The 26,736-nt window shown below is 43.6% G+C and overlaps 1 protein-coding gene across 8 annotated transcripts in view; it reads right to left on the minus strand.

The window, feature by feature from the left end:
* The window catches only part of Eps8 (epidermal growth factor receptor pathway substrate 8), a 172,153-nt gene that overhangs the window by 91,713 nt on the left and 53,704 nt on the right, over window positions 1-26,736 (minus strand). For 2 of the 8 annotated variants that reach the window (NM_007945.3, XM_006505508.3), the window contains exon 2: window positions 22,461-22,535. The exons of 1 other annotated variant lie outside the window; for it this stretch is intronic. Coding sequence is in view for 2 of the 7 variants with exons in the window: in NM_001271587.1 (NP_001258516.1) it covers window positions 1,745-1,806 (62 nt within the window). In the remaining 5 variants the exon portion in view is untranslated. Of the gene's footprint in view, window positions 1-1,744; window positions 7,856-8,174; window positions 8,308-20,035; window positions 20,065-22,460; window positions 22,536-26,736 lie in introns of those variants that run through there. 5 more of the 8 variants (NM_001271587.1, NM_001271595.1, XM_030255145.1 and 2 more) reach the window with 4 other exon arrangements.

Here is a 26,736-nt window from a genome sequence, read left to right on the forward strand (position 1 = left end):
AAAAAAAAAGAAGAGAAAAAAAAGTTGTTTCCAGATGGAGCTGCCGAAAAACAGAAACTTCTGTTTAAACAACCCCAGGTACAAGGTATACAGACACACATCCTCCTCCAAGTGAGGAGAAGGCTGGGTCAAAGAACAAAATGTTTTACATTCCTTTCTCAGAGACTGCGTGGAGTTTAAAGTCCACATGACACTGACACCTTGCTTTGGAATTTGGACAAAAGTTTATAACCAAGATAAAAATAAGCCAGACCATGAACATCTCCACGAACTTCGTCTCTTTCTGCTCCTAGAAGCCTTGTGCGCTGCTGGAGGGTCATGTGAGCAAAGCCTGGAGTGCCAACCTTCTTCATGGCAGGCACTTTACAGGAAAATCAACACACATGAGAATGCTGTTCAACAGCATCACCCAGGCCACGCGGGCATGACCCAGTGGATAAAGGGCTTACCAAAGCAAGTATGAAGACCTAACATCCCTGTAAAAAGCCAGAGGCAGCAGTGAGCATCCATGACTCCAGGGCTGAAGAGGCAGAGACACAGGAATCTCTAGAGCAGACTAGCTAGCCAGCCTAGAAGAATCCATGCATCCCAGAGACAGTGAGATACGCTACCCCCAAAGATAAGGCTGAGAAGACACTTGATAGGAACCTCTGGTTTCCATTTGCATCCATACACACATAGGCTCACTATGTGTATATAAGACACACGCACTCACATAAACACATAAACATACACACACACACACACACACACACACACACACATCGTGACTTAAATTGAAGAAGGTACAACCCCAGTCCAGAAGAGTAAGTCAGGCAGATACTGACTTTTGCTGTCTGTTTGGACGATTGGGCCTCCTGTTTGTTCTTACACAGTACTACATAGTATCCTAGCTTTGTATTTTACTTCTGGTAACAGAGCGAGAAGCAAAAGTTTCCTTCCCAATCAGATTGTGACCATCCAACAAGGACCTCAAAAATAAATAAAAGGCATATAGAGACCTCTACACACTGATGGCCTTGCTTGTCTCTCAGCTCAAATCGATACTAAAAGACCAAAATTATAAACTTAGATAGTTTAAAAATAGTTGTTCCCTTTACAACTTCCACTAATTGACTATTTAAATATTTACAAGTTCCATTAATATACACAGATTTAAAAAACAAAAACTTTAAGTACACATATCTAACTACAGTTTCAGTCCCAAGCAAAATGTTTGCAGGGAAGTTTGGCCATGTTCAGTCTGTGGGCTCAGAGCCAACAATAACCTTTGAAGGTTAAATTTGAGTAATAAGCAAATTTTCATAGTACCACTAACCCTGTACAAACAATTCAAGGCGGTTAATATTTATAGCATAATCAAGGTGTTTTGCATATACGATTCGTTTTATAGCTTCAGAACTATGAATAGTCCTCCGATCCCATCCTAGCCAAGAGACGAACAGGGAGGTTACTCTCCTAAGCACCAGGCTCTTAGGAAGAAAGGCCTTTAACTCCCCAAGCAAGGAAAAGGGGAGGGAAAGAAGAGGTCAGGTGGCTGTGGACACTAAAGCATCCCAAGATCTTACCAGGTTTAGAAGCCACTAGGAATGCCAAGAAGGGAATTTAAAAAAAACAAGTGAAAGTTCCTACTTGCCCTAAAAATACTACTGCCTTTCAAGGTCTACACACATCTTCTGTCATAATTAACGCCTTTGAGCAAAGCCCCCATTAGCAAGGAAAATATTCACAAGCTCCAACTTACCTTCCTGCACTGCTGAGGTAAAACTCGTCCAAGCAACTGTCAAGGCAAGACTGAGAGAGCATCGCTCCCTGCTCACGGATGTGTCCAGTGACCTTTGGTTCATACACCGAGAGGGTGGGACTGCTTCAGTTTCGGTGTTCCGCTATACTCATCAAAGTCTCTCCTTTGGACTCTCCCAGGCCTCAGCTAAGACTTCCTCCTCTTTTAAACAAGGAAGTCACCACCGCTGAGGAGGTAAAGCCCTTCCCCGAGGTGGGGAGACTAACAGAGCAGCAAATAACAATGGGAAGCATTGATGGAGAACTCGGTCTGGGTGCTAGGTTAATGCTAGCTGTGGTTACTATGGACACTTTTATGCTGAAGAGGCAGAGTCTAAGGAACAGGGTGTCAATGAGTAACCAAGGGGGAGGTGTAGCAATATGGAGGTTAGATGAGCTAAGGAAGAAGGCTTTGCACCAGAAACACGGAAAAATAAATGCAAGTGTAGTAAAAATAAATGCAAGGCAGCTGGAGATTTCAATAATGGCTAAGAGTACTTCCTTCTCTTGCAGAGGACCCAGATTCAGTTCTCAGCAGCCAAACCTGAGGCTCACAGCCACCTTCTAACTCCAGCTCCAGGGGACCTGACGCCCTCTTATGGGATCCTTCGGCACGACAGTCACATGCATGAACCCATGCTCACAAACACGTCACTAAAATTTTCTTTAAAGTGAGCATGAGGCTTCTCTTATGATGAAGAAAGTCAACTGGGGCCAAGTCAGAGCCAGATCGAGTGGCCAAAGCAGTGCACACAGAACAAAAAGGGTCAGAGGTGGCTGTGTGGAGCCACCCGGGGGGCCACTTAAGGACTCAGGTGAGAGACGACATGTAGGAACATGTAAGATTCAAATCTATAGTCCAACCGGTATCACGTCTCCTGGAGCAGACTGGATCAGAAGGGAGTGCTTTCTCAGGGGACTAAGATGATACAGGAGGCCTGGCCTTGCTTTCCTTCCCAACAGGACACAGCCTGCTGCACTGCACATAATGGCCCTGGTGCCCCACAGGGTGGGGAGGTGCCTCAGTCAGTAAAGTCCTTGCTGAGCAAGCATGGGGACTTTCGTTAGGCCCCCAAAATCAGCATTTTAAAATCCAGGCAGGAGCTGGATAGACGGCTCAGTAACTAGGAGCACTGACCACTTCTATAGAGGACCCAATTTTGGTTCCCAGCAACAAGACGCTTATTTCGGTTCATAATAACCTATAACTGCAGTTCTAGGTGATCCAATGCCCTCTTCTAGCCTCTGAGGGCACCAGGCATGCTTGTGGTGCACAGACATGTGTGAGTGCAGGGGAACCGCTCATACGCTTCTAAATAAACACATAAATAAAGAAACCTTTTTTGTTTGTTTGTTTGTCTTGAAAGCCAGGTATGAGAATATGTACCTGTAACTCCAGCATGAGGCAACTGAACAGGTGCATCCTTGGGGGTCCAGGGGTCACCCTAGCCAAATCAGCTCCATCCAGACCTGTGAGAGACTCTGCCTCGGAAAATTCAGTGACTCTCAACCAAGGAGCGTCATCCTGGGTTACGTTACCTATGGCTTCCACACATGGAGATGCACACAGATGTCCTCACACAAACACACATATGCACAGAAAATAAAAATATAAAAGATAATAAGTAAATACATCAATAGGTTTGTATGGCATATGAGATACAAAGTTGGTGCTAAGACAATCTATTGGACAAGAGCCATTTTGAGGTGCTGTATTCACAGTCAAACTGTGGTGAGAAGACAGAAGAAGAAGGTCCTTCTCTGTTTTGGTAATGTTTTACTGGTGCTTAAATCTGAGAATATTGGGAGAGAAGGCAGAGAACCTGGTACAAGCATTTTAAAGTGGAAACCGTATGTGTATGAGATGAAAAAAAAATACTAGTAAGTTAAAACTCCCCATGGTAAGAAATGGAGAAAATGAGTCCCAGGTCTGTCCCCAAAAGGCAAAGGTGAAACAATTTCAAAGTTACACACCATAAATAAACATGCAATCATAGATAGAAAAGCCAAAGAGACACATAGTCAAACAGCAGTCACTAGATATATACTTAAAACTTGTAAAACTCAGTGAGACAATGATATGCCATGCTTCAGCACTGACAGGAATGCTCAGCAAACTAGTTAACATTCACCGGATTTTTAAAAAGAATTTTTATTTCTTCCGTTTATTTTTATTCTACATGGACTGGTGTTTTGCCTGCATATATGTCTGTGTGGGGTGTTAGATCCCCTGGAACTAAACTAACAGGCAGCCATGAGCTGCCAATTAGGTGTTGGATCCTCTGGAAGAGCAGCCAGTGCTCTTAACGTGTGAGCCATCAGGCTGGCCCTCACCTGATGTTTTTTGGTTTTTAATATGAAGGTTCAACAAAAGAATAAATTACTCAGGGCATCAAGTGAGGAATGGGTTGCCATCCCGAAGTCACAACTCTGACCCATAATTGTTCCCGTCTGAAAGAACTGCAGGGATGGAAATGGAGAGGAGCCTGAGGGAAAGAAGGTCCAGCCACAGGCCCAAAGTGAGATTCAGCTCAAGGGGAGGCCCCAAGGCCTGACACTATTACTGAGGCTGTGGAGCGCTCACAAAAAGGGACCTATCATGACTGCCCCCCCAAAAGACCCAACAAGCAGCTGAAAGAGTCAGATGCAGATAGTTGTACCCAATCAATGGACAGAAGCTGCTGACACCTGTGGCTGAATTAGGGAAAAGCTCGAAGAGGCTGAGGAGAAGGGCAACCCTAACTCCCCTCACCCCGCCCCCGAGATCTCTCAAACACTGGTCCAGCAACTAGGCAGCATACACCAGCTGATATGGGCCCCCCAACGCACACACAGCAGAGGGCTGCTGGGTCTGGACTCGGTCAGAGATGATGCACACAATCCTCAAGAGACTGGGGGCCCCAGAGAGTTTAGAGATCTGGTGGGGTGTGAGGTAGGGGGTGGGGACATCCTCTTGGAGATGGGGGTAGGGGTGTGGGGAGGAGGTATGGGATGTGGAACTGTTGGAGGGTGGACGGGGCAGGGGGGTAAAATCTGGAGTTTAAAATAAAAATTAAAAAAAGAAAGAAAGAAATTACTAAAGATAGGGAAGAAGAAGAAGAACAATATAAAAAATAGAAAATAGGCATGTGTAAAGAAAACTAAAAGAATAAGGCTTATTTGCAGAGTAGGATTTGTTTGCATAAAGAACAGAACATTTTGCTGCACGGAGCACCCAGTTTTATCTGGCTTATGTGATACAAAATTGCCATCTCTACAGACAGAACTTTGAAAGCAGCAATCAAAGCCACCGTTGAGCTGGCTGGATGGCCTGCCCCACGCCACACTTTTCCTCCCACCAGCTCCCGGCTCCTATCCACTCTGCTTGGTCGCCTCATTCTTAGAAGCTGAGGCTCAGCCCAAGGCCAGATTTTTTTTTCCTACTGTTCTTGCAAAAAGAAAAAGGAGGAGGAGAAGCAGACGAGCCTCTAAGGTTCTCATTCAGGATAGAATTCATTCCCCCAGAAGCCGTGTGCTGCCTGCACACAGCCTGCAGCTAACAACCTTGCTTGAAGCAGCCCCCCCCCCCCCAGCATCATGCCCTCTTTCCCTTCCCAGGGACAGCTCGTCCGCCATCAAGACAGGTTGTCATGTGGAATATGAAGACATGGTCCCTTCAACTGAATGAAGACAATGACAGAGAGCCAGCCCGGCTCTGTAGATCCACACTGGGTTGGATGTGGCCGTCACTCCATGGTAGTTCAATTGCCCCCCCTGCTCTGTAGTACTTCCTTCCTTCTTTGCCACAGACTGGATCCCAAAGGCCCTTCTGGATAAACATCCCACACATTCATATCCATTTCAAAAACAGATCACCATGAGAGTTACAAAATTGAGTAGAGGAAAACAGAAAGCATCAGCATTGTCTCTTTGCTGAGAACGATGTTAGAATCCCACAATGAACTCCAAAACGAATGACATACTCAGGACCAGTACAACAGTGGCAAACATCCCAGCCCAACATCTGGGAGCACCAAGGTACTTAAGATCTGATATGCAAACCCAATTCCAATCTGACACTTTCATGATACCCTCTCACAGGCCCTTCCATTTGTCAAATGCCAAACAGAAAAGGGACTGGGGGCTAAGGGGCTCAGTGGTTAGAGCGTTTGGTGCTCTTGCAGAGGCCCTGAGTTCAGTTCCCAGAACCCACACCCCAAGGAGTAACTCCCCCTCCAGTGGATCTAACACCTTCTTCTGGTCTTCGTAGGAACTGACACACAAACGCACATCCACAAAGGCACAGAAATAGACACATTTAAAAATAAAAATAATGGTAGTTAAAGAAATGTTTCCAACTACAGACGAGCAGATTCCTAATAATAACGTATGATCAATCCACTGCTGTTAACGTGACAAAATGCTGGGACACTATCTGCTCTGAGTCAGCAGGAAGTAGTTAGTGACGTGTCAGTAAAGGTGGATGAGAGGGATACAGCTATCATTTTCCTAACACTAGTAAAAACCGCAGAGGCTGGGACCATTGTTAAGTCGCCTTTGTGGGCTGAGATGGCTGATGCCATAAGCAAATCTAAGGCACATGGGTATTACTGCCTTCCTCACCTTTCTAGAACAAAAGTGTTGAGCAGAAGTCATCCTGTGCCGTATCATGTACTTGGAATGGCACGGGCTTGGTTAGTGCTGGTTCTCTTCCTTCTAGAAAGTGCTATGACTGCACTCGCCTTTACTGGTAACCATGCCTACTTCCTCCTCTGCAATCATATTATAGAGGCACACAAGACAAGCTACAGAACTGACAACTGAGACCCCCAGATCCAAATGACAGGAGGCCAGTTACAGCCAAGCAGAAAGGGTAGGCGATGTCACCACCTGCCCTTCTGGATGTAAGTACAGCCCCCCTTTCCATTCCTGGGATTTGGTCCTGGTTAATCACATCTCTCCTCACGTGTTCCCCTCACACACTGGAGTCATAACTGAATCTTTGTCTACAGAAGCATGAGACTGAGGAGTCACGGAAACATTGAAGACGCTCAACTGCAGAGTTAGTGATACAAGAGTCCGTAAGTGAACACAGCAGGGACTTCACTTTCCACTGGCCAGGTTTAGGATATACCAGGAAATACAGGCTAAAGTTACTTACGAATTTAGAACCTTCAGCCTTCAGCCTTGGAACCACAGTACAACTCCAACATGATAAGATCTCTGTCGTGATTTGAATATGCTTGGCCCAGGAAGTGGCACTATTTGGAGGTGTGGCCCTTGGGAGTAGTTGTGTCACTGTGGATGTGGGCTTTAAGACCCTCATCCTAGCTGCCTGGATTCTGCTAGCAGCCTTCAGATGGACTCTCAGATCCTCCTGTATCATGCCTGCCTGGTTGCTGCCATGCTCCTGCCTCAATGATATTGGGATGAATCTCTGAGCCTCTGAACCTGTAAGCCAGCCCCAATTAAATGTTGTCCTTATAAGAGTTACCTTGGTCATGATGTCTGTTCACAGCAGTAAAACCCTAACTAACTAAGACAGTCTCATTGGGAAATTTTAACCAGAAACCCAGCAACTCTTGCCAAGTAGGGAAAATAGAGGAGAAAAACCTTGGCCCTCTCTGTGTTCCATGACTATGACAGGTCAGAACCGAGAGGCCTTAGCATCAAGCAGGGTAGCATTCACATCCGCCATCTGCAACCTTGCAGGTGCCCTCTCTAGCCCCCGCCCCCGAAACAGGAGACTGGTTGGTAAAACTCTAACACTCTAGGAAATTTTCCCAAGTCAAATTTAAGAAGAAAATCTACTCCATTAGATTTCGCAATAAAACGCAAAAATTAGTGATTTTACTCTTTTCAAAAAAAAAAAAAAAAAACCCATGTAATTTCCAAGGGAGAAAAATGAAATAACCAAATAATCAGAGAATCCATTGCTGACAGAGGAAAGGCATAAGGATGGCATGTATAAATTCACCTCTCAAAGGGTCCAATAACCCTTCCACAGACTCTCCCACTTCCTCTGAGAATTTCCATTTAAACAGACTGATAAAACAGGCCACATAGAAAGGATTTCAGAGAGAAGGGAAATGAAAGCTTTGAGGACACAGCCTCAAGCTTTCTCTGCCCATTAACTTCTCCTTTAAACACTCCTCAGTTCGCCGGACACAGAGGACAATCGTGTCCCTGCAGCTGGCTAAGAGAAAGGCCATCTGACAGAATACGCCATGTTAAATCACGTTGAAAATGATGGCTTTTAATGTATCCTTTCAGCAAAATGATAAAGTCTTTTAAGCAATGATAGATGCTTCCTCTTTAGCTCATTCAAATCCCACGTACTCTGAGGTCCTCAAGCACAGACCATGGAGGGCAGGCATCTCTCACAGGGTTATCAACTCTGGAGTAATTTTTACCTCAACTCTTATCTGGGCAGAAAGGCATTACATAAGCTTCATGCCCTTTTGTCTACAATCGCATCGTATATAGCACTGAGGAAGTGGGAGAGGAAGGAAGAAGCGCGGGCCAGTTGGCGAGCACACAAAGGGCCTGTGAAGACAAAAAAAAAGAAAAAGTAGACTACCCAAGCTTAATCGAACCACAGACCAACAAAATATCATTTTGTCAATACACTCTTTTTAGCAAGCTAATACCATGTACATGGTCTCGAAAGGTTAAACCAGGTAGCACAGCAATAAATAGGATGAACTGGCTGCTTTCAGGGTAACAGTCTAGAACAAGCTTTGTCAATAGCTGGCTGGGACGATAGGACCCAAGGCTGTCCTTTGGAACTAAACCTGTCATTAGATCTGTACATCAAATGGTCCCTGAGGCTTGTGCATTACTAACAAGTAAAGGGTCAGAGAGGGCTTTAATTGGAGAGGCAAGGTCCTGAAAGGAGACAGGACACAGGTGGGTCCAGATTTGCCCAGGCAGCAGAACGTAGTTACAGCCATTGGCTGGAAGTTAACATAATGAAGGCTGACCACCGATCAGCAAAATATTAAATGTTGCTTTCAAGTTTGTTTTGAGGGAAATAAAATGGTGATTCTTCCACCCAACTGCTGACCTTGGTTAACTTACAGACCCAGCTTCTGACCTTGGCTAACTTACATACCCAACTGCTGACCTTGGTTAGAATGCAGGCCCAGCTGCTGACCTTGGTTAGCTTACAGACCCAGCTGTTGACCTTGGTTAGCTTGCAAACCCAAAACTTTATAGTGAAATTTTTTTCATGTTGAGAGAGAGAGAGAGAGAGACAGAGAGAGAGAGAATGTGTGTGTGTGTGTGTTCATGTGTGTGCATGTTTGAGGCAGCCACATGGGTCAATGTCAGGTGTCCTTCTCCACACTTCTATGAGGTCTAAAAGGTAGGGTCTGTAACTGAAACTGCAGCCTATTGGTTCAGCCATTCGGCTAGTTTAACTGGCCAGGGAGCCCTAGGATTCTTCTATCTTTACTTCCAGGCATGTGTAGATTACGTGGATGCTAGGGATTCGAACTCAAGTCCTTTGTTTATGTGGTAATTCTCCTGTAATCAGCATTCTGATAACATTACCCAATTCCTCTGTGCGCCTGATGGGGTTGGGCGGGGCATGTAGAAAACATGTTCAATAAGCCTTCATCAGGTGATGGTTTCCTATGATCAAAAGCTATGGGCTTATAACCTAAACCTGGCTCTCTAACTTAGTGTACTATAGGGTCACAGTAATCATGAATTCAGGCACTGAAACAGAGCTGTGAAGAACTCGGGTTCACAGGCAAAGACAGGTTCAAATCCCAAGTCTGTCACTTCTGTCAGCCACACTACCTCTCTAGGCCACTTGGTTATAACAACTGTATCTTCTACATAGACTGAATGGAAGAACATGGTGAGAAGCAGTGTGCAGTGCCCGGTTACCTGGGTAACAAAGACCACACATCTCTGTGCTTCCCCCTTCCTTAGCCTGGGTGGTACATAGGACCAAATGAGACAGCAGACACCATAAGTCCTCTTCACTTGAGAGTGGCAGTGGACACGGTGGTCACACTATCTTCTTACTATGCAGGAAGAGTACATTCTATGGTAAAACATGAACAAAGGCTCTGGGATCTAGGCTTAGTGCTGCAAACACAGATGAGCAGTCAGTGCCCTTAGCCACTGAGCCATCTCTTCAGCCAGCCACACTGTCTTTTATTTCCTCTTGAGTGTTCTAGTCTTTGCTGACTTAACATAAATGTTTTATAACTTAAAATCAAAATATTGTTCGTGAATTAGTTAGTCAATCCTCAGGCTTATGAACTTTCAACAGTCAGTCCTATATTATAAAGTTTTAAACGCCACCAAAACATTTCTTTTCATTGATATTACGACTTGACAAATGTAAGATTTACAGTCTTAAAAATTAAGTACAAAAAAACCCCCAAGCGTTGCCAAAGTTGCCTGTGCCTTTAAATAATACAGGCATTAATCTAAATCAGTGATAATTCTATTTTGAAATGTGGTTGCCCGCTGTGTGTGTGGGTACTTATGAAATGGCCACTCTGTGTAGATTTTTCGAGACTCTTTCTTCTGTTCCGTACGTATGTATGCATGACACCCACACAACTCTCTTGGCACACTCTGCTTTGCAAGGTAGTGTGTTTACAGAGACCACAGCATTGGAAAGAATGCAGATTGCGTTATTTTTAAAAACCCATCAATCTTCTAAGTTCTTGTCTCCGGGGGCTTAAGAATGGCATGAAAATAAACTGCTCTCCAGTTCATCTCCAGTCACTGTCACTCGTAACAGTGAAATAAAACTCACCATCCACAGATGACAACCCACAACCCAGTGCTCTCTCAGGAGACGGGCTTTTTAAATTTACGGTGTTTACTTTGAGGCAAATGCTTCATTCCAGTAGGCTAGTACTGTCCTCAGATCCGTTCTAATAAACAAACATAAGGTGGCAGATCTCTTCTGCTGAATAGTTAAGCCAGCTTCTGTTCATCTATGGAGCCTATCTGAGCCACAGAGGTCAAGGATGCCAGGAGGACACTGCCCACAGAATCAACTAAGCAGGGCTTGACTGAGATGGCAGCCATGAGCCTGCATGGGTCTGGCTAGAGCCTCTGCGTACACATTATGGTTAGGCAGCTGACTGTGGGCCTCCTAACCATGGGAATAGGGCTGTCTCCGACTCTTTTGCCTGCTCTTGGGACCTGTTTCCTCCTACTGGGTTGCCTCATCCAGCCTTGATATGGAAGTGTGTAGCTAGACTTACTGCAACTTATGTAGAATTCTGTTGCTATCCCTGGGAGGCCTGTTCTTTTCTAAAGGGAAATGGGAGCAATTGGTTTGGGGGAGAAGGATGGTGATGGTGGTGGGGTAGTAGAAGGAGTGGAGGGAGGAAAGGGTGCAGTCAGGATATAATATATGAGAGAAGAATACATTTACAAAGTCTCAGAGGGCTCAAGAAAAGCTGTGCGTGTGTGGACACAAGGCTTGGAGTGTATACAGAACTTTCCTTTCTATTATTTGTGAGTGCATCATGCATGTGTGTGCATGTGTGCATGGTGTGTATGCATGTGTGTATGTGTTTGTGTATGTATGTGCATGGTGTGCGCATGTGTGTGTGCATGTGTATGTGTGTGTATGTGTGTGTGTTTGTGTAAGTGTGCGCAATTGTGTGCACATGTGTGTGTATGTGTGCATGTGTATATATGTGTGCATGTGTGTGTATGTGTGTGTGCATGGTGTGTGCATGTGTGTGCGCGCACTCTGTGTGCATGTGTATGTGTGTATGTGTGTGCATGTGTGTGTATGTGTGTGTGTGTGTGTTGAGAGACTGCCATGCCGCCCAGCTCTTCATCAATGAGCTATAGCTCAATCCCCACATTTTGATTATTTTTTATTCTCGTATATTTAGTAGCCTCATCAAACAGGCCTGCACTGGGACCTTTACTCACACAGTGATTCACTGCTGTGAAGCCCTGGCTTTGTTCATCAGCTCTGCAAAGATCTTATGGCAGCAGGCTTGACTCAACACTTTGCAAGGACAGGAGATGGTAAGCAAATATACAGCTCCCTTAATTAAGGCGGAGTAGTGTGTATTTATCACACAGGCATCTTACGTGTTAGCCGAGATTTTCCTAAGAGTGGGATGTCTGCTTTAGCAAAAAGATGTGGAATCTGTTCTTTAGGAAAAACAAAAACACAGATGAAGAGAGACACATAGAACATACAAGCAGCATGTCCACAGCAGACACCATAAACAGTAACTGCAACATCAGTCTAACAAAACCATGCTTAGATGTAAGGCAGGGCTAAAGAGGTCGTCCAGTGCTAAGAGAGCTTTCTTCTCTTCCAGGAGACCCAAGTTCAGCTCAGCATCCATACCCGGCAGCTCATAATCACTCTAGCTGGCTCTTTAGGCCTCCAGAGGCATGCCTACACATGTGACATGTGTGCGTGTGGACACACGCACACACACACACACACACACACACACACATAAAGATAATCTTCAAATAAGGAAAGGTGAAGAAATTTCCTCTTAGCACTGTGACAAGTGCCTGCAGTCACCACACTTTTAAGACTAAGGCAAGAAGATGCCCAGAAATGTGAGGTCATCCGAGAGACTACCTGGTAAGACTCTGGCTCTCAAGGAGGAGGAGAGGAAGGAGAGAGAGGAGGAGGAGGAGGAAGAACAAGAAGAGGATACAGCAGAAGTGGCTTCAACACAGTAGCTACTGAGAAGCTGGTAGTAAAACCTAAGTGGGCAGTCAAGCTGGCCCCAGGAAGCCAGCTGCCTTCTCTCCTACAGTTCGGAAAGCTCTGGAGGGAGTTGGTATCTGGCTATCTCCCAAACGAAATGAAAGGACGATAGAAGCCAGAAAGCTTGGAATGTCTTTTGTAGGAAGTCCATGTTGAAGAACCAAGCCAAAGCAGAAAAGTTGATAAATAAGGACAACAGAAACAGGGACCACCAGTGATGGACTCACATGTAGAGGAATCTGGAGTTCTCTCCTCTTCTTTGAGGAGAGCAGAGTCAGTCCCTGTGGTTGTCAGACAGAAAGCCTTATAAACAGATCCCTGGATGAGGCAATACAAACTCCACAGAGCTCAGACATGTGCCTAAGTTCCCGGAGAAAATTCTGAGTAAAGTCCCACAGTGCTGACACCAGCCAGATGGCTTACAAGAATGGTCTAGAAGCCAGGTGTGGTGTGGTACATGCCTATAATCCCATTACACGGGAGGCAGAGGTAGGAAGATCAAGAGTTCGTGGCCACCTTTGGCTGCATAGTAAGTTTGAGGCCAAGCAGTGCTATGTGAGAATCTGTCTCAAAAAGCAAAACAAATCAGAAACAAAAAGTATTAAAAAAGGGAAGGGTTTTTGGCAAAACCCTAGATTCCCCTCAGATCTCAGCAAATGTTGAAAATACACAAATACACACAACATAATGTTTTCTTGACACACACATCACAGACATAGAAAGTTATCCTCATAGCAGGATGGAAACAAGAAGCAGATTTCCAAGGGACAATATCACTTCTCAGCCTTCCGCTGTGACCAAGTGTGATGTGATGGCGGTTTCTACCCTTTTGTAAATCTAGCTGGTCACAAGCTCTCCCCTGTCCCCCCTGCCTCCTGAGAAACGGTCCTCTGTGCTGTCACGTGGTCAGCCTAGATGCAGAAATGACTGTGCCTTCCGTGAATGATGCGGAAGTGAAGGTGAGAGGGTGGATACTGTGTAACGCAGTGTGGAGAACTGCAACACCCCTCTGTGCACGCTGAGTCACAAGCGGGAGGTGATGTGTCACATCCACAAGTGGACTAAAATGAATGTTGTCATATGTGACAGACTTACGGGTGAGACAACAATGGCCGTAATTCAGCAAGTGAGATTTTTTCCTGCGTTCAAAGTTCATGATCTCCCTTAAATCACCATCGCACCCAACAAATGCTTTTCATTTCTTCAGTTCACTCTGAGTCACCCTTCACCAACCACGCCCATACTGCTCACATCCCCCATGCTGCCGACAGCTTCTGGGATCACTTAATATCTGACTGAAGACAGATCTAGGATTCTCCGCAGCTTAGCTTGTGTCTCGGGGGAAGACCTGGTCGGGCATCTTTTCCTTTGGGCACATGGAATGCACATCTCTCCTAACATCAGCATTTCATTTTATTTTCACCTCTTACATCCCCCGATATTACATCATATTTTAACATTTGTTTTAAGGTTGTAGATGTGAACTTTAAAACAAGTTACTCATGGTTACAGCTTACATACAGTAAAGCAAAAAAATGTCAGTGTTGACTCATTAAAATAAAGGACGGGCAAGTGAGTTTCCTGTCTCAAATGCCATCGTCAGCTTTGATTTACTTCTTCCATAATGGTCCTCCAAAGTACAAGGCTTGTCGGCAGTAGGAATAACCATTCTCTACCAGTTCTGAGGGGCGAGGAACCATGGGACGTGGAGAAGCTTCTGCTAGCTCCCACTGAAAGGAAACAATCGGGAACTTAGGAGCATTGAGGTAGCTAATTCTACTAAATCCCCACTTTTGCCCTCTGCCCCCCTGCTCCTTTGTGATAGAAATTTAACCTGTTGTCCAACATGTGATCAACTGGTAGTAAGAAAACACAGGTGCCCTAAGCCAGGAGAATCATGCCAACTACAAAACTAGACAGACAATTCATTGCCATGGTAACAAGCTCAGAAACAGACACAGAAGCCAGCTCACGGGTGCCATTTTGAAACCAGGGGGTGACTTGCGTGTGTGTTTGTGTGTGGAATTCACCCAGTGTCCTGGGCCAAACTACTGACGACCCAGGAGGTGAAGTTGAAGAAGCCATAGGAGTAGCCCTTTAGCAATCTCAGGTCCTGGTGTACGGAAAGAGGGTTCTTTTCTAGAAAGACTTGGAGAATATCATACAAACACAGAGATTCTTGGGAACGCCCTGCTGAGTGACACACTGATCCAATAAACTTGAAGGGTCTGAAGGTCCACACGACAACTCACACTGGGAGGAGCACTCAGAGAAGAACACAGAACTTCTTACAAAACGTAAAGCCCAAGGACACTGGTTCTGCTGTTTGCATTTCTATCTCCTGAGTTTATTCTGAATGCAAATAATGTTTTATGTCTGAGATTCCAGAAGGCCATCACGTCTGCTGCAGAAGTGATGTATGCAGAAATGCTATACATATGGGATATTTTGATATCAGGCTTTTGAAGGAAATTTCAAGTAAATAAAAATGGGCACAAAATGTTCAGTTAAGAAAAACAAACAAACAAACAAACAAGGGCTAGAATGGAAGAAAATATGCACAAATCTTATTTCCTTCAGCATGTCCTCCAAAGTGGCACACACCCGATTTGTGAAAAATTCCCAGCTGGACTCTTCTTATTCTATTTGAGAGAGGCTTTGCTAGAGATTAATTTCAGGTATATTTACTTTGGTTGTGTGCACATAGGAAGACACACAGGTAAGGCACAGATGTGGAGGTCAGATTACAACCTGCTGGCCCCTTGAGAGACTTCACACTCCTCTATCATTTCTGAGGTATAATTTTGCTGGACACTAATTTCCAGCTTGGTTTTTCTGACACTATAGGACACTGATTGATCTTCAGAGCTTCTTAAAACACCAGGAATGATATTCTCACTCTGTCCTTCTAAAGCGACGTAATCTCCTATCCCTTTGGCTCCTTTTAAGATCTTCTCTTTGTTTTGGGGATTCCTATGGCTTGAGGAATATACACTATCTGTGGGTGCTAGGGAGTGTACCCCATTCTTTGATGGTTGTCATTAATTTTGGAAAATTCTCAACTACTTCTCCCTTCTTTTGATTTTGTTTCTTTTGATTTCTTCCTTTTCTTACGGTATTTTCATTATGAATAGAGTACGCCCCGCCTGGCTGTCTTGAAGTTTTAGATATTCTGCTCAATGCTTTTTCATTCTTTGCTTCTCGGTTTGGAAAGTTTCCATTTCCTTCTTCAAGTCCAAGGGTTCTTTCCTCATCCCTCGGCTGCTATTTCTGGAGGCAAAGGAGTCAAAGGCTCAGAGTATTTCTGATACAGCAGTTTTTGTTACTTCTAACGCGGCTTTAATTATATCCTACAGAGTTGGATAATTTTGGCACATCCTGCTTTCATTTCTAGTTGGTTTAATGTATTTTTAGTGTGCATTTGTGTGTGTGTGTGTGTGTGTGTGTGTATAGAAGGGGAGTGTATGCTCATGGGTGTGTTCATGTATTGGAAGACCAGAGATCAACATCAGGTGTCTTTCTTGATCACACTCCGCCTTATTTTTTGAGACAAGGTCTCTCTCTAACCCTGGACCTCATCTTCGCAGCTATGCTGGCTAGCCAGGGCTCTCTAATAAGTCCCTATCCCCACCTCCCTATTGCTGGGACTGCAGACCTACACTGTCGCACTCAGTTTTTATTTGAATGCTGGGGGATCTGATCCTGGGGCTTTGTGTTCATATGCCATGAGTACCGACTAAGCCACCTCCAGCTCATGTTTACTTATTTCTCCAGAATTTCTCCTTACCCTAAAAACTATTAGAGTGTGTTGCTTATTCCTAGGACTTTGGAGGCTTGCCTGTCGTCTTTGCCCTGTTGATTTATAGTCAGTTCCTTGCTACTCAATGACTACATTCTCTGTGATCCCAACCCATATGATGGATAGAGGCATTTACTTAAAGCTCCACTTCATATGACTAACTCCCCAGGTTTGTGCAACTCCACCCCCTTCTTGTATAATTGTTTCCAAATTACTCCAGGGCCAGGACCAACGGAGCATGCCTGCAATCTTAGCACATTCAAGACAGAGGCGGGAGACTCAGTATAAGGTCAAGACCAGCACAGTCTCCATAGTGAGTTCTAGGTCATTAGAAGCTATAGAGTGAGATCCTGTCTCAAGTCTGGGGGTCGGGGAGGAGGAGGAAGAAGAAGATGAAGAGAAGAGAAGACAAGACAAGACTTATAGTACATTTTCAAAGGCCTAGATCTGAAAGTAGCTCCCTATGGCTATGGTTATGAGATCTCTCTCTCTCTCTCTCTCTCTCTCTCTCTCTCTCTCTCTCTCTCTCTCTCTCCTCTCCCCCCTCCCCTTCCCTCTCCCTCCCTCCCACTTTTTTCCTATCCACATCTTCCTTCCTATCCTCTTGTCTTTTACAGGCCTAGCTCACTTTTCATTCTTTCCATTAAAATCCCAAGGACACTTCTACTGCTCAGAGAGCACTTGCCAGGAGCCTGAGTCCCACCATGCACATATATCCTTGCAATATACACTAAGTATCTATCTGTATTGAACCTTCACACTACGGTCTGAAGGAATTTAAATTTCCAGCATCTATACACCAGGCCCTATTCATTATTGAATAATAGTTCATTTAAGATAACTTTCCATTTTCTGATTTTATCAGAACTATATAAAATACAGCATCAATTTTGTTTGGTTCCCAAAGTAAGAGCCAATCTACCTATGATAAAAATGACCTGTTCATAACAGGATTTTTTTCCTATGGTTTTCAACTTCAGTTGAAAATTACATCGACAATTATAACTATCATTTAATTAATATCTGTGACTATACATGCTCCAATACTCAATCATATATCCATTCCACAAATGTATAGGTATGATGATCTTGATTTTTTTTTTTTTTACAACTAATGAAGTAACTGCTTGGAATGCTTGCTCCTTGCCCAAGGGGCACACAGAGGCAGGCTTCAAGTTCAGATTTTGATAACTGTAAGATGTCTGCGGCCAGACACCATGAGAATAATAAATTAAACACTGCTTTGCCGCTTAGCAGTGGCTTCTATGTTGCAGTTTATAGTACCACCACAGCACGTTTTCCAAGACAATTTGAAAAATAAAACTTTAACAAGATCAGCTGGCTCCAGATCACAGGAACCTGGAGCCGCTTCAGAACCAAAGCTCTGAGACAAAAAGAATCCTGATTGTGAGTGTGAAACTATGAACTCTTCCGAGACGGAAAGTTCACTCCCCCTGAGTGTTCTCTACCTTTGCTACCTTGGTTGCTAAGGAACATCACAGACCTTACAATCAGACGGGTGCTGATTAACACCTGTGAGGGCTGGCCCCTGCTCCTCATCAATAGGCACCTGTCATTGTTTCCATTACAAACTCCCCATAATAATCATATTCCCAGCTTAGGATCCTGTCCGAATCCACTTCATGTCTTCAGAAAACAGGTGACCACCCATGTGACCAAAAATGTGGAGACAAACTGTGGATTGTTCTTTATCTGCATAGAAATAAGAAAATCTTCACCTGCATAAGACTCTAAGGCTTCTAAAATTAATTCATGAATGACATGTTTCCACACAGCAGGCAGTATGTCCTATTTACTCTCAGACAGGAAGATCTGTGGACAATACACATCACAGGATTTTAAAGGCCTGTCTTCACATGACAAGGAAATTAACCTTTTGGAGAAAATTGGAAACATTCTAACAAGTGTAACATGGATTTGGTTTGGGTTTCGTTTGTTTGTTTGTTTGGTTGGTTGGTTGGTTGGATTGCTACTTTTACCAAACCCTGTAAACAGGACATTTGTAATCTTAAAGATAAAATAATTATTTTTAAGTGTTAAACTCAAAACAGAGCCAAAAGTCAGTTTTTCTACCATTAAAAAACTGTTTTTGCTGACTCCAGCCTTTTTACAGATTTATGTGAATGAACGTCCTGTTAAAACTCAAAAGTACTAAACTGTTTTCTGGATAGAACAGGGTGATTTTTTTTCTCTAATATTCTTTCTAAAACTATTTCATTTTGTCTTAGAGCAGTAGTATCAACCATCCCCAGCAGTGAAGTTTTATCTGGCCCTACGGCCTGTATTCTCAGAGTCTGAAGTACAAGAGAGAGATAAATGGTGTACGTGTGTTTGTGTGTACACAAAGCAAGCTGCTTGATTAATCACCATAAGCCTGGATTTACTGTTGTTGTTGTTGTTGCTTGGGTATTTTTGGAGACAAAGCACTCAGGATGAGAACGGGAACTCGCGAGCTAAGCAAGCACCGGCCCTGTCAGCTACATCCGGAGCCCATCGTAGCTACTCTTTAACAACCTGACGTTGAGGTGGAAATGTTCATCTTGTGAATAAAAAAGAAACATGAGCTGGAAAGTTCATTCTTTTCTTTTAAAGTGGTAATGCTATTTTTTTTTTAAAGTTGAACTAAAATACTGTAAACCTAAGGTCAAGCTGTGTACCTCATAGAATCCCAACATGATCCACAAACACAGCTCATAAGTGACCAATTAACTCATTTCTCTGAAGAGGCAGTATCGTCAGTCAGGTAAGGTGACACGTGGCCGGGCCTGGACTTGCTCATCTTAACAAATGAGATTAGCACACCTACCATGTAGAGTCTTTCAGGATGACCTACAGTACTAACAGGTCTTGATTAAATCACATTCATTTGGAGCAAACCCACTTGAACAGAACTTCCTTTGAACTTCCCCCATGTGACTGTGGCAAGGGTGACTATGGAGAGAAGACGGACAGCAATAGTAACCCTTACCTGACACTCGCGCTCTGTCCCCTCTCCACACATCTCCTTAAACCCTAACAATTTATAAACAAGGCCACATGACGTCATCTTACAGCTATGACTGCACAGGCTTAAATAAGCTCACACCAGAAGGTTTCTTAGTATGTAATGAAGAAGAATAAGTGTCTAATAGAGAAGCACACAAGGCCCCCTCCCCAAATCAAGCTGGCCTCCCCCCATTCTATACTCATTATCTAAATAAAAAGGCAATGTCTGGAGGACTTTACAGCTGTTATTCTGAAGTAACCAATTTCTTTTGGGGTTGACGGAACACAAAGCAAAACTGAGAATCAGTGCTTATTAAAAGACGCAAAAGTATCTGGTTTGCAACGATAGAAAGAAGACACAAAATTTAGCAGATGAGCCAGCCAAGCAGTAGGTTACAGGGTCAATGGGCAAAGAATCAGAACCACTGAGCCTGCTCTGGTATAAAGAATGTCGGGTTGATCATTGCTTACAACCTGAGTGCTACTCCTCAGTTGCTAAGAGAGGAACCAGGTAAACTGTGGAAACAATATGACATTTTGTTCCAGACCCATAAATAGTCACACAACCCATTAGACAGAAGAAAGCCAAACCAACTACCTACAAAGGAATGCAAAGCCTCAGGAAAAAATCTTACCACCATCAGTCCAGTATTTGTGAAACAAACAAGAAGAAAGAAATACAGCAATCCTGCTCACTAAATAGAATCTGGCACATTAAAAAAAAGTCTCCAGCATACCTTCTAAGAGAGCGAGGAAGCGTGGGAATGTGTGAAATCCTGAGCCACACAGACAGGGGAGCACATGTGCGCAGTGGGCTGAGGAGCAGCAACAGGAGTAAAGGAAGTTAAATATTGATGGTGATGAGGAACGCCTGCGTGGTCCTACTGAGCCTCGTAGTGGAGCTCTGAGGCATCCAGATGAATGGCTCAGACTAGAGAAGGGCAAAGACAGAAACTGTTTTTCCACATCAGAAGAATGAAAACCACTAAAAATGACATGAGTATAGCTTTATCAGATCATTTTTCATAACCTATAGGTTGATAGTTCCCTTAAGTACTTCCTACTAACAGAATTCCAGGAGTGACATGCATGCGTTCACGACCATTCAAGTGATTCCTCCTCCCCCCTCCCACTGCTCCACACTTGCCTCTTCCCCTGCCCTCACACTGCTCCACACCTGACTTCTTTCATTCTGCACATTTACTCAGCCACAGGCATCTCAAGCTCCATCTCACTACTAGTCCAGGGGTGTCAGGCTAAAATAACTGTGAATTTCTCCATGCTGAAAAAGAGTCTCTGCATAAAATCGCTAACTCTCATTTGATCCCCTGTGGTAATTCACAATGTTAACCCCTTGACCTCTCAATTTTTCAGATGCAAAATATCAGTTTATTCTACAGTATTATCAAGGTAAGTGGGGAAATGTCCATATCTCTCCTATGTTAAAAAGAGGCACAGTGAGACAAAGATACTCAGACCCCAGATGACAACAGCCGAGGGCATCTGAGGCAACCAGGCAGTTACTAATGAGGAGCTCCGGACCCCCACCCTGCAGCAGATCTCACCAGCATCACATAAGGGCATCCTGTAGATAATCGGAATGCACTCCTGAGCTTGTGGAAATAACAAGCAGTTTAAGGACTGGCAGATGTCACAGAAAAGGAAGGGGTAGAGGAACAGAAGAGTCAGATGACAGGGTGGTACACCACAAAGAGAAGCCTTCTAGATACGACAGGACTGTTGTGTGCATGAACTCCTGCTACCATGGATACCGACATAAGACCTGTACAAGACCAAGCTTGTCAACAGCCCAGCATGGAGTGGGCAGGAGCATACAAGGCCCCACCCAACTGAAGAGCTCTTGGTAGTTAATGCCTACTGATGGAGGGACAGCCACTTTACTTTGGGGCTGTGGCATCTAATAGGCTGTCTGTGCCATGCTGGTTGGCCTCATTAAAATAATCAAAGGAGAATAATGAAATGAATATAATAAAAATAAATATGATGCTGAGAGAGACACACGTGTGTTGGGGAGGGCTAGGGAAGAGAAAGGAGTGGCTATGACCAAGATACATTATATAAATGTATGAAACTTTCAAAGACCTTAGGAAAAAAAAGTCTGGGTCCATCAACATCAACACTTCCTCCTGGATGGAAGGGAGTGGGGGGAGGGGAGCAGCTCCTGGCTGCTGGCAGGAAAGAGGTGTCACCTTCCTCAATGATGTCGCCAGTGGTAATTGCTCATGCTCTAGTACGTACCCTCCAATCCACACTCACGTAAGTGACACTGATTCACACACAAAAGATCATGAAGGTAGGAGGGGGGTTTGTGTGAAGAAGGGCTTCAGTGGGAGAGGGAGAAGGGATGAGAGCAGGTAACGGGAGTGTGGAAATAACTCAAATTCATGAAAGAAGCATCCATGATTTCAAAACACATACACAGAAAGAAATCACAGGTGGCTCGTATGTTTTGAGGCTGGGTCTCCTGTGAGCCCAACTTTCTATGTAGCCAAAGATTGTAGATTATTAAATTATGTCTAACCCCATTAGCTTCCAAATGAATAAGAGTCAGCGATGGTTTATTGGTTTAGCTTCAGTACAATTACTGGGCAAATTACCCTTATCTAAGTCTCTATCACTAGACTGTCTATGTCCCCGATTGTACTAAGCCAATACTTGCTGTTTGTGTTTCTCCTAGGCTGTTCTTCTCTACCAGCCTGTCCTCAGGGTCCATTTCCCTCAGGCATATGCTCCTGGACCATCATTTCTAATGGAGACCTTCTGTTCGCTTCGCCTTCCTTCTTTTTCTCGTGGTTCCTGACCTGTGACCCTCAGTCCACTAAGTAAAACTCCACCTCTGTTATTCCTGCACCCCCATAAGTGGCTGTAGCCATTTTATTTTAACCAATAGCTTTAAATTGGGGATCAAGGTTTACATAACATCACTTGGTGTGCATGAGGATCTATTCATAGCAGAGGGGTGGGCAACCAGGTCTTAGTGGCCAGCATTCTAATCCTCCGGCCTCCACCTCCTTACTGTTCAGGGGGAGGGGGTATTTACCACCACACCTAGTTTATGCTGTGCCGGGGAAGGAATTCAGGGCTTGGTGCATGCTAAGGAAGCTCTCCAGTAACTAGCAGGAAGTCTGCAAGAAGACTCACCTCAGAGATGAAAATAATCTCCGATTCTTGTGCTGCCACTTCAATGCAGTGCGTGCTGTATCACATATAGACAGCCTGCATAGAAACATACGACAATGGTAAATTACTCACTTTGAAAGAAAGTATCCATGCAATAATTGCTTTTCATCATACAAACGGTTCGTTGGTGCTTCTCTTTGTATCTAAATTCAACATAAAGGTCACAGCAACGGACAAAGCACAAAGAGTGAGGTGCCAGGCTCAGCTTATCACACAACAATTCACTCTTTATTTAATCCTTACAGGATCTGAGAGGCTCTGCACAAACTAATATTTAAGGTGAGACTGAATGCATGTATAACATTAAATGCAACAGATATTCTATTTAGCATATTTTAGTATTTCCTAGCATTCTATCATCTATAAGTGAAAGAGGCCTGTTTACATATTTCCTATGTACAACTACACAGGGATATTTGACTCAAGGCCTTTAGATAAACAAAGCAACCAAGTTATTTAAATTATAGAGCATTATTTTAAATTTTCATGTTATAAAAATGACTGATGTTGCTGTACTTATGATATTATAAAACCTATTTTCAGAGACCGGGGAGATGGCTCAGTTGATAAAAATGCTTGCCACATAACATGAAGGACTGAGTCCAATCCCCAGCACCAAGGTAAGAGCTGGGCAATGCCAATGGCCTCAGTAATGGGGACGGAGAGAAAGGCTTGCTGGTCAGCCAGTCTCCCTGACTCGGGGAGCTGCTAGTCCTGGATCTCTGAGTAGAAAAACAAGATAGAGTGTACAAGGGAGGCACGCAATACACTACACACACATATACGCCATACGGGCACATCCAAAGATATTTACCATCTTCAAAGTCTCACATTTCAGAACTGTACTTTCATTTGTGTGGCTAGATATCTAAAAAAATCTACCTGCTTGTGAATTTAAAAATCATATTACTAGACTAAATGAAAAATGAAACGTTATTATAGCTAGTGAAAATATTAGTGACTCAAGCCCAATAAATAGAATCAGCAATATGCTATAAGTAATTTTATATTGTAAGATTTTCCCATCAAATAGCTCACAATTCAGTGAGAAATGCTGTCAAAGACAGACATAAATGTTCATTTTTCTTGGTACTATAACAGAGTATCAGCAAGAGGCTGCATGAGATTTGGCCTCTCCAAGACATTAACAGCTACTGATACGCAATGTCTACACATTTCAATTCAAGGATTGCAAAGCAATAACATTAATCAGGCTGGAACATAATAAACAAGCCTCAGAGGCTCTCTCTGTTTACCCTGCAAAGCAACTGACACGGAGCATGCGCGATGTGGATACAGAGCAGAGCATGCGCCATGGGGGTACAGACCAGCGCATGCGCTGTGTGGGCCCAGCACATGCACTCACTCAACCAACCATGACAACAGACCTAGGCAGGCGGCTCTTCAATTAGCCCAAAGTGACAGAAGTCAAAATGAGGCACACAGACATTAAGTCACTTGTCTAAAGCGGCAGTGGTCACTGCAGAACCAAAGGCAGCAGAGTCTGTCCACAGACGCATGCTCCCATGGTGGTCCAGGGCTAAGTAAATGACAGGGTCACTGCATTTTCAGAAGCTGAATTCCTCAAAACACAACAAGTTGACTAATGAGCTATTATTGACATGATTTCACGTTCCTTCAAAGCCCATGCTTTTCCACAGTTTTATCACTTGCTGATACACGTATATACAGAATTTCACTATGACTCTGTAGTCTACCAGTACTTCTCATAAATACATCAACATTTCCCAAACAACTCCTACCATTAAAAACTCAGAAAGAATCAAGCATGTATCCAAATTTCCTTCTTTATAAGCAACACATTGCTGAAACAAACAATAAATAAGAGTAAGGTCTCATATGAAAATAATCCAAGTAAAAAGGATAAATTTTGGTGATTACTAGATAAAAATGTGCAACCCCCAAAGCCTGAGTTTTTTAGGCAGAAGAGCAGAGAGCGTCTGATAGAGAAAGACAACCTCACCTGATATTTCTCACTGGGGAAGGAGGCATCTGCTGTACAGTACAATGCAAGAAACGGAGGAAGAGAAGCAATATGGAGAAAAAGAAAGAAGGAAGGAAGGAAGGAAGGAAGGAAGGAAGGAAGGAAGGAAGGAAGGAAGGAAGGAAGGAAGGAAGGAAGGAGGGAAGAAGGGAAGGGAAGGGAAAAGGGAAGGAAGAAGTAAAGGAAGAAGGGAAGGAAGAAGGGAAGGAAGAAGGGAAGGGAAGGGAAAAAAGAAAAAGAAAGAGGAAAAGGAAAAGGGAAGGAAAGGGAAGGGAAGGGGAAGGGGAAGAAGGGGAAGGGGATGGGGAAGGGGAAGAGGAAGGGGAAAGGAAGGGAAGGGAAGGGAAGGGGAAAGGAAAGGAAAGGAAGAAAAACAAAGAGGAAGGAAAAATAATCCAAATTTGGTTTCAATTCTGGATCTTTCTATCACTTCCCCACCCACGTGCACAAATTTACACAAGACAGAGGGACACACTAAGCTACTCAAGGGGAGACTGGAGTCACCTCCTGTTGGGAAATGCCACAGGGCAAGTGAAGCTGCTTCAGCAAGGAGAATGTGGGCAGAACTGAGGGGTGGGGATGCAGGGAGACATGAAAATTCTATCAGTCAAAGAGCTTCTTTATCGAGACTTTGACTAGAAGTCAATGCCAAAAAGACCTCTGTGAGACTACTAACACACTGGGCACTAACTGAATATCTAGTAATATCTGGGTAATGACAAGGAAATCATAGTCAAATCTCTTAGAAGCATTAATATATGGGGCATAACAGACACTGTACTTAATTTAATGTCGTTAGGATTAAAATTGACTTGACTTCATAAGGGAGGGTATAACAAATATATATATGGCGCACGTGGCTATAATTCCAGCACTTGGAGGGTGCGAGGTAAGGTCAGGCCCAACCTGGGCTACATGGTGAGACCTTGACGCATACACAAACAATGCAACTACCTGAAGCAGAAAAGGAACAAAGCAAGATGGGCCAAGGATTAGCAGCCACTGAAGCTATGATTACACTGGGTCTGTTATATTATTCTGATATATATATCTGGGTAATGACAAGGAAATCATAGTCTAATCTCTTAGAAGCATTAATATATGGGGCATAACAGACACTGTATTTAATTTAATGTTGTTAGGATTAAAATCAGCTTGACTTCATATATATATATGAATTATTCAGTGATATACTTTTAAAAACAAGAAAATATTATGTCAAAACTAGTGCCTTTTGTATTACAATAGAAACATAAAAAATTACTAATTTAAAATGTAACCAACTGATCCCAGAAGGTAACATACTTGTGTTCATTAAATAGCAACAGCAACCAGTGCCTCAGAAACACAGCATTTCTCACAATAGCTGGCTTGACAAGATCCATTTCATTTGCTATTAACTGCTAATGCCTTTACTGGTAATAACAATACACCAAAATAGCAAGTTCTCTGCAAAGTAAACATTGTTTAAAACTATCAGAAAATTGCCAGGCTCTGGGGGCTTGGTTCTGTCACTGTTTTTTTTTTTAAGGATTTGTTTTTATTGTTTCTCCAGATGTCTGCATGTGTGTCTGTATGGCAGTATGTGCCTATGTGAGTGCAGGTACTCAAGCAGGCCAGAAGAGGGCGCTGGATACCCTGAAGCTAGAGTCACAGATGGTTGTGAGCTACACAATTTGGGTGCTAGGAACCAAACTTACATCTTCTGCAAATGCAGCAAGTATTCCTGACCCCCCCAACCCCCCCCCACCCCACCCCCCTCTCCCGTGGAGGTCATTTACTTCCAAAGTTTCTATTCACTTTTTCTTGGCATGGGATACACTACTGAAGGACACAGGATGAACTAATTGGTAAATGATGGCTTACATTCTTCAAGACTTCATGATGGACTTGTCAGTTAAATTATTTCAAACACTCAGGTGACAAGGTAGAATTGGGCATAAATTGCTGAAGAAAAAAAAAACAAAAACAAAGACTTTGAAGATCAATTTTGGTTTTATTACCTATGAGCTTTTTATTTTATCAAGCAAGTTCTAGATCCTTTATCTGAAAGTGAGTACAAAAACCTTTCTTTCAGCCAGTGTGGCAAGGTAGCATCCACTTTGGTAAGTCTGCATTCAGAGGCCAGCAGCAGAATTCTTGCCATCTGGCGAGTGGTCATGCTTAAGAATGTATTCTATGTATGAGACATCTCACATATTTTAATATTTTATATACAGTACATTATTCTGA

Source organism: Mus musculus, chromosome 6, assembly GCF_000001635.26.
Source record: "Mus musculus strain C57BL/6J chromosome 6, GRCm38.p6 C57BL/6J".
In the NCBI taxonomy this organism is placed as follows: domain Eukaryota; kingdom Metazoa; phylum Chordata; class Mammalia; order Rodentia; family Muridae; genus Mus; species Mus musculus.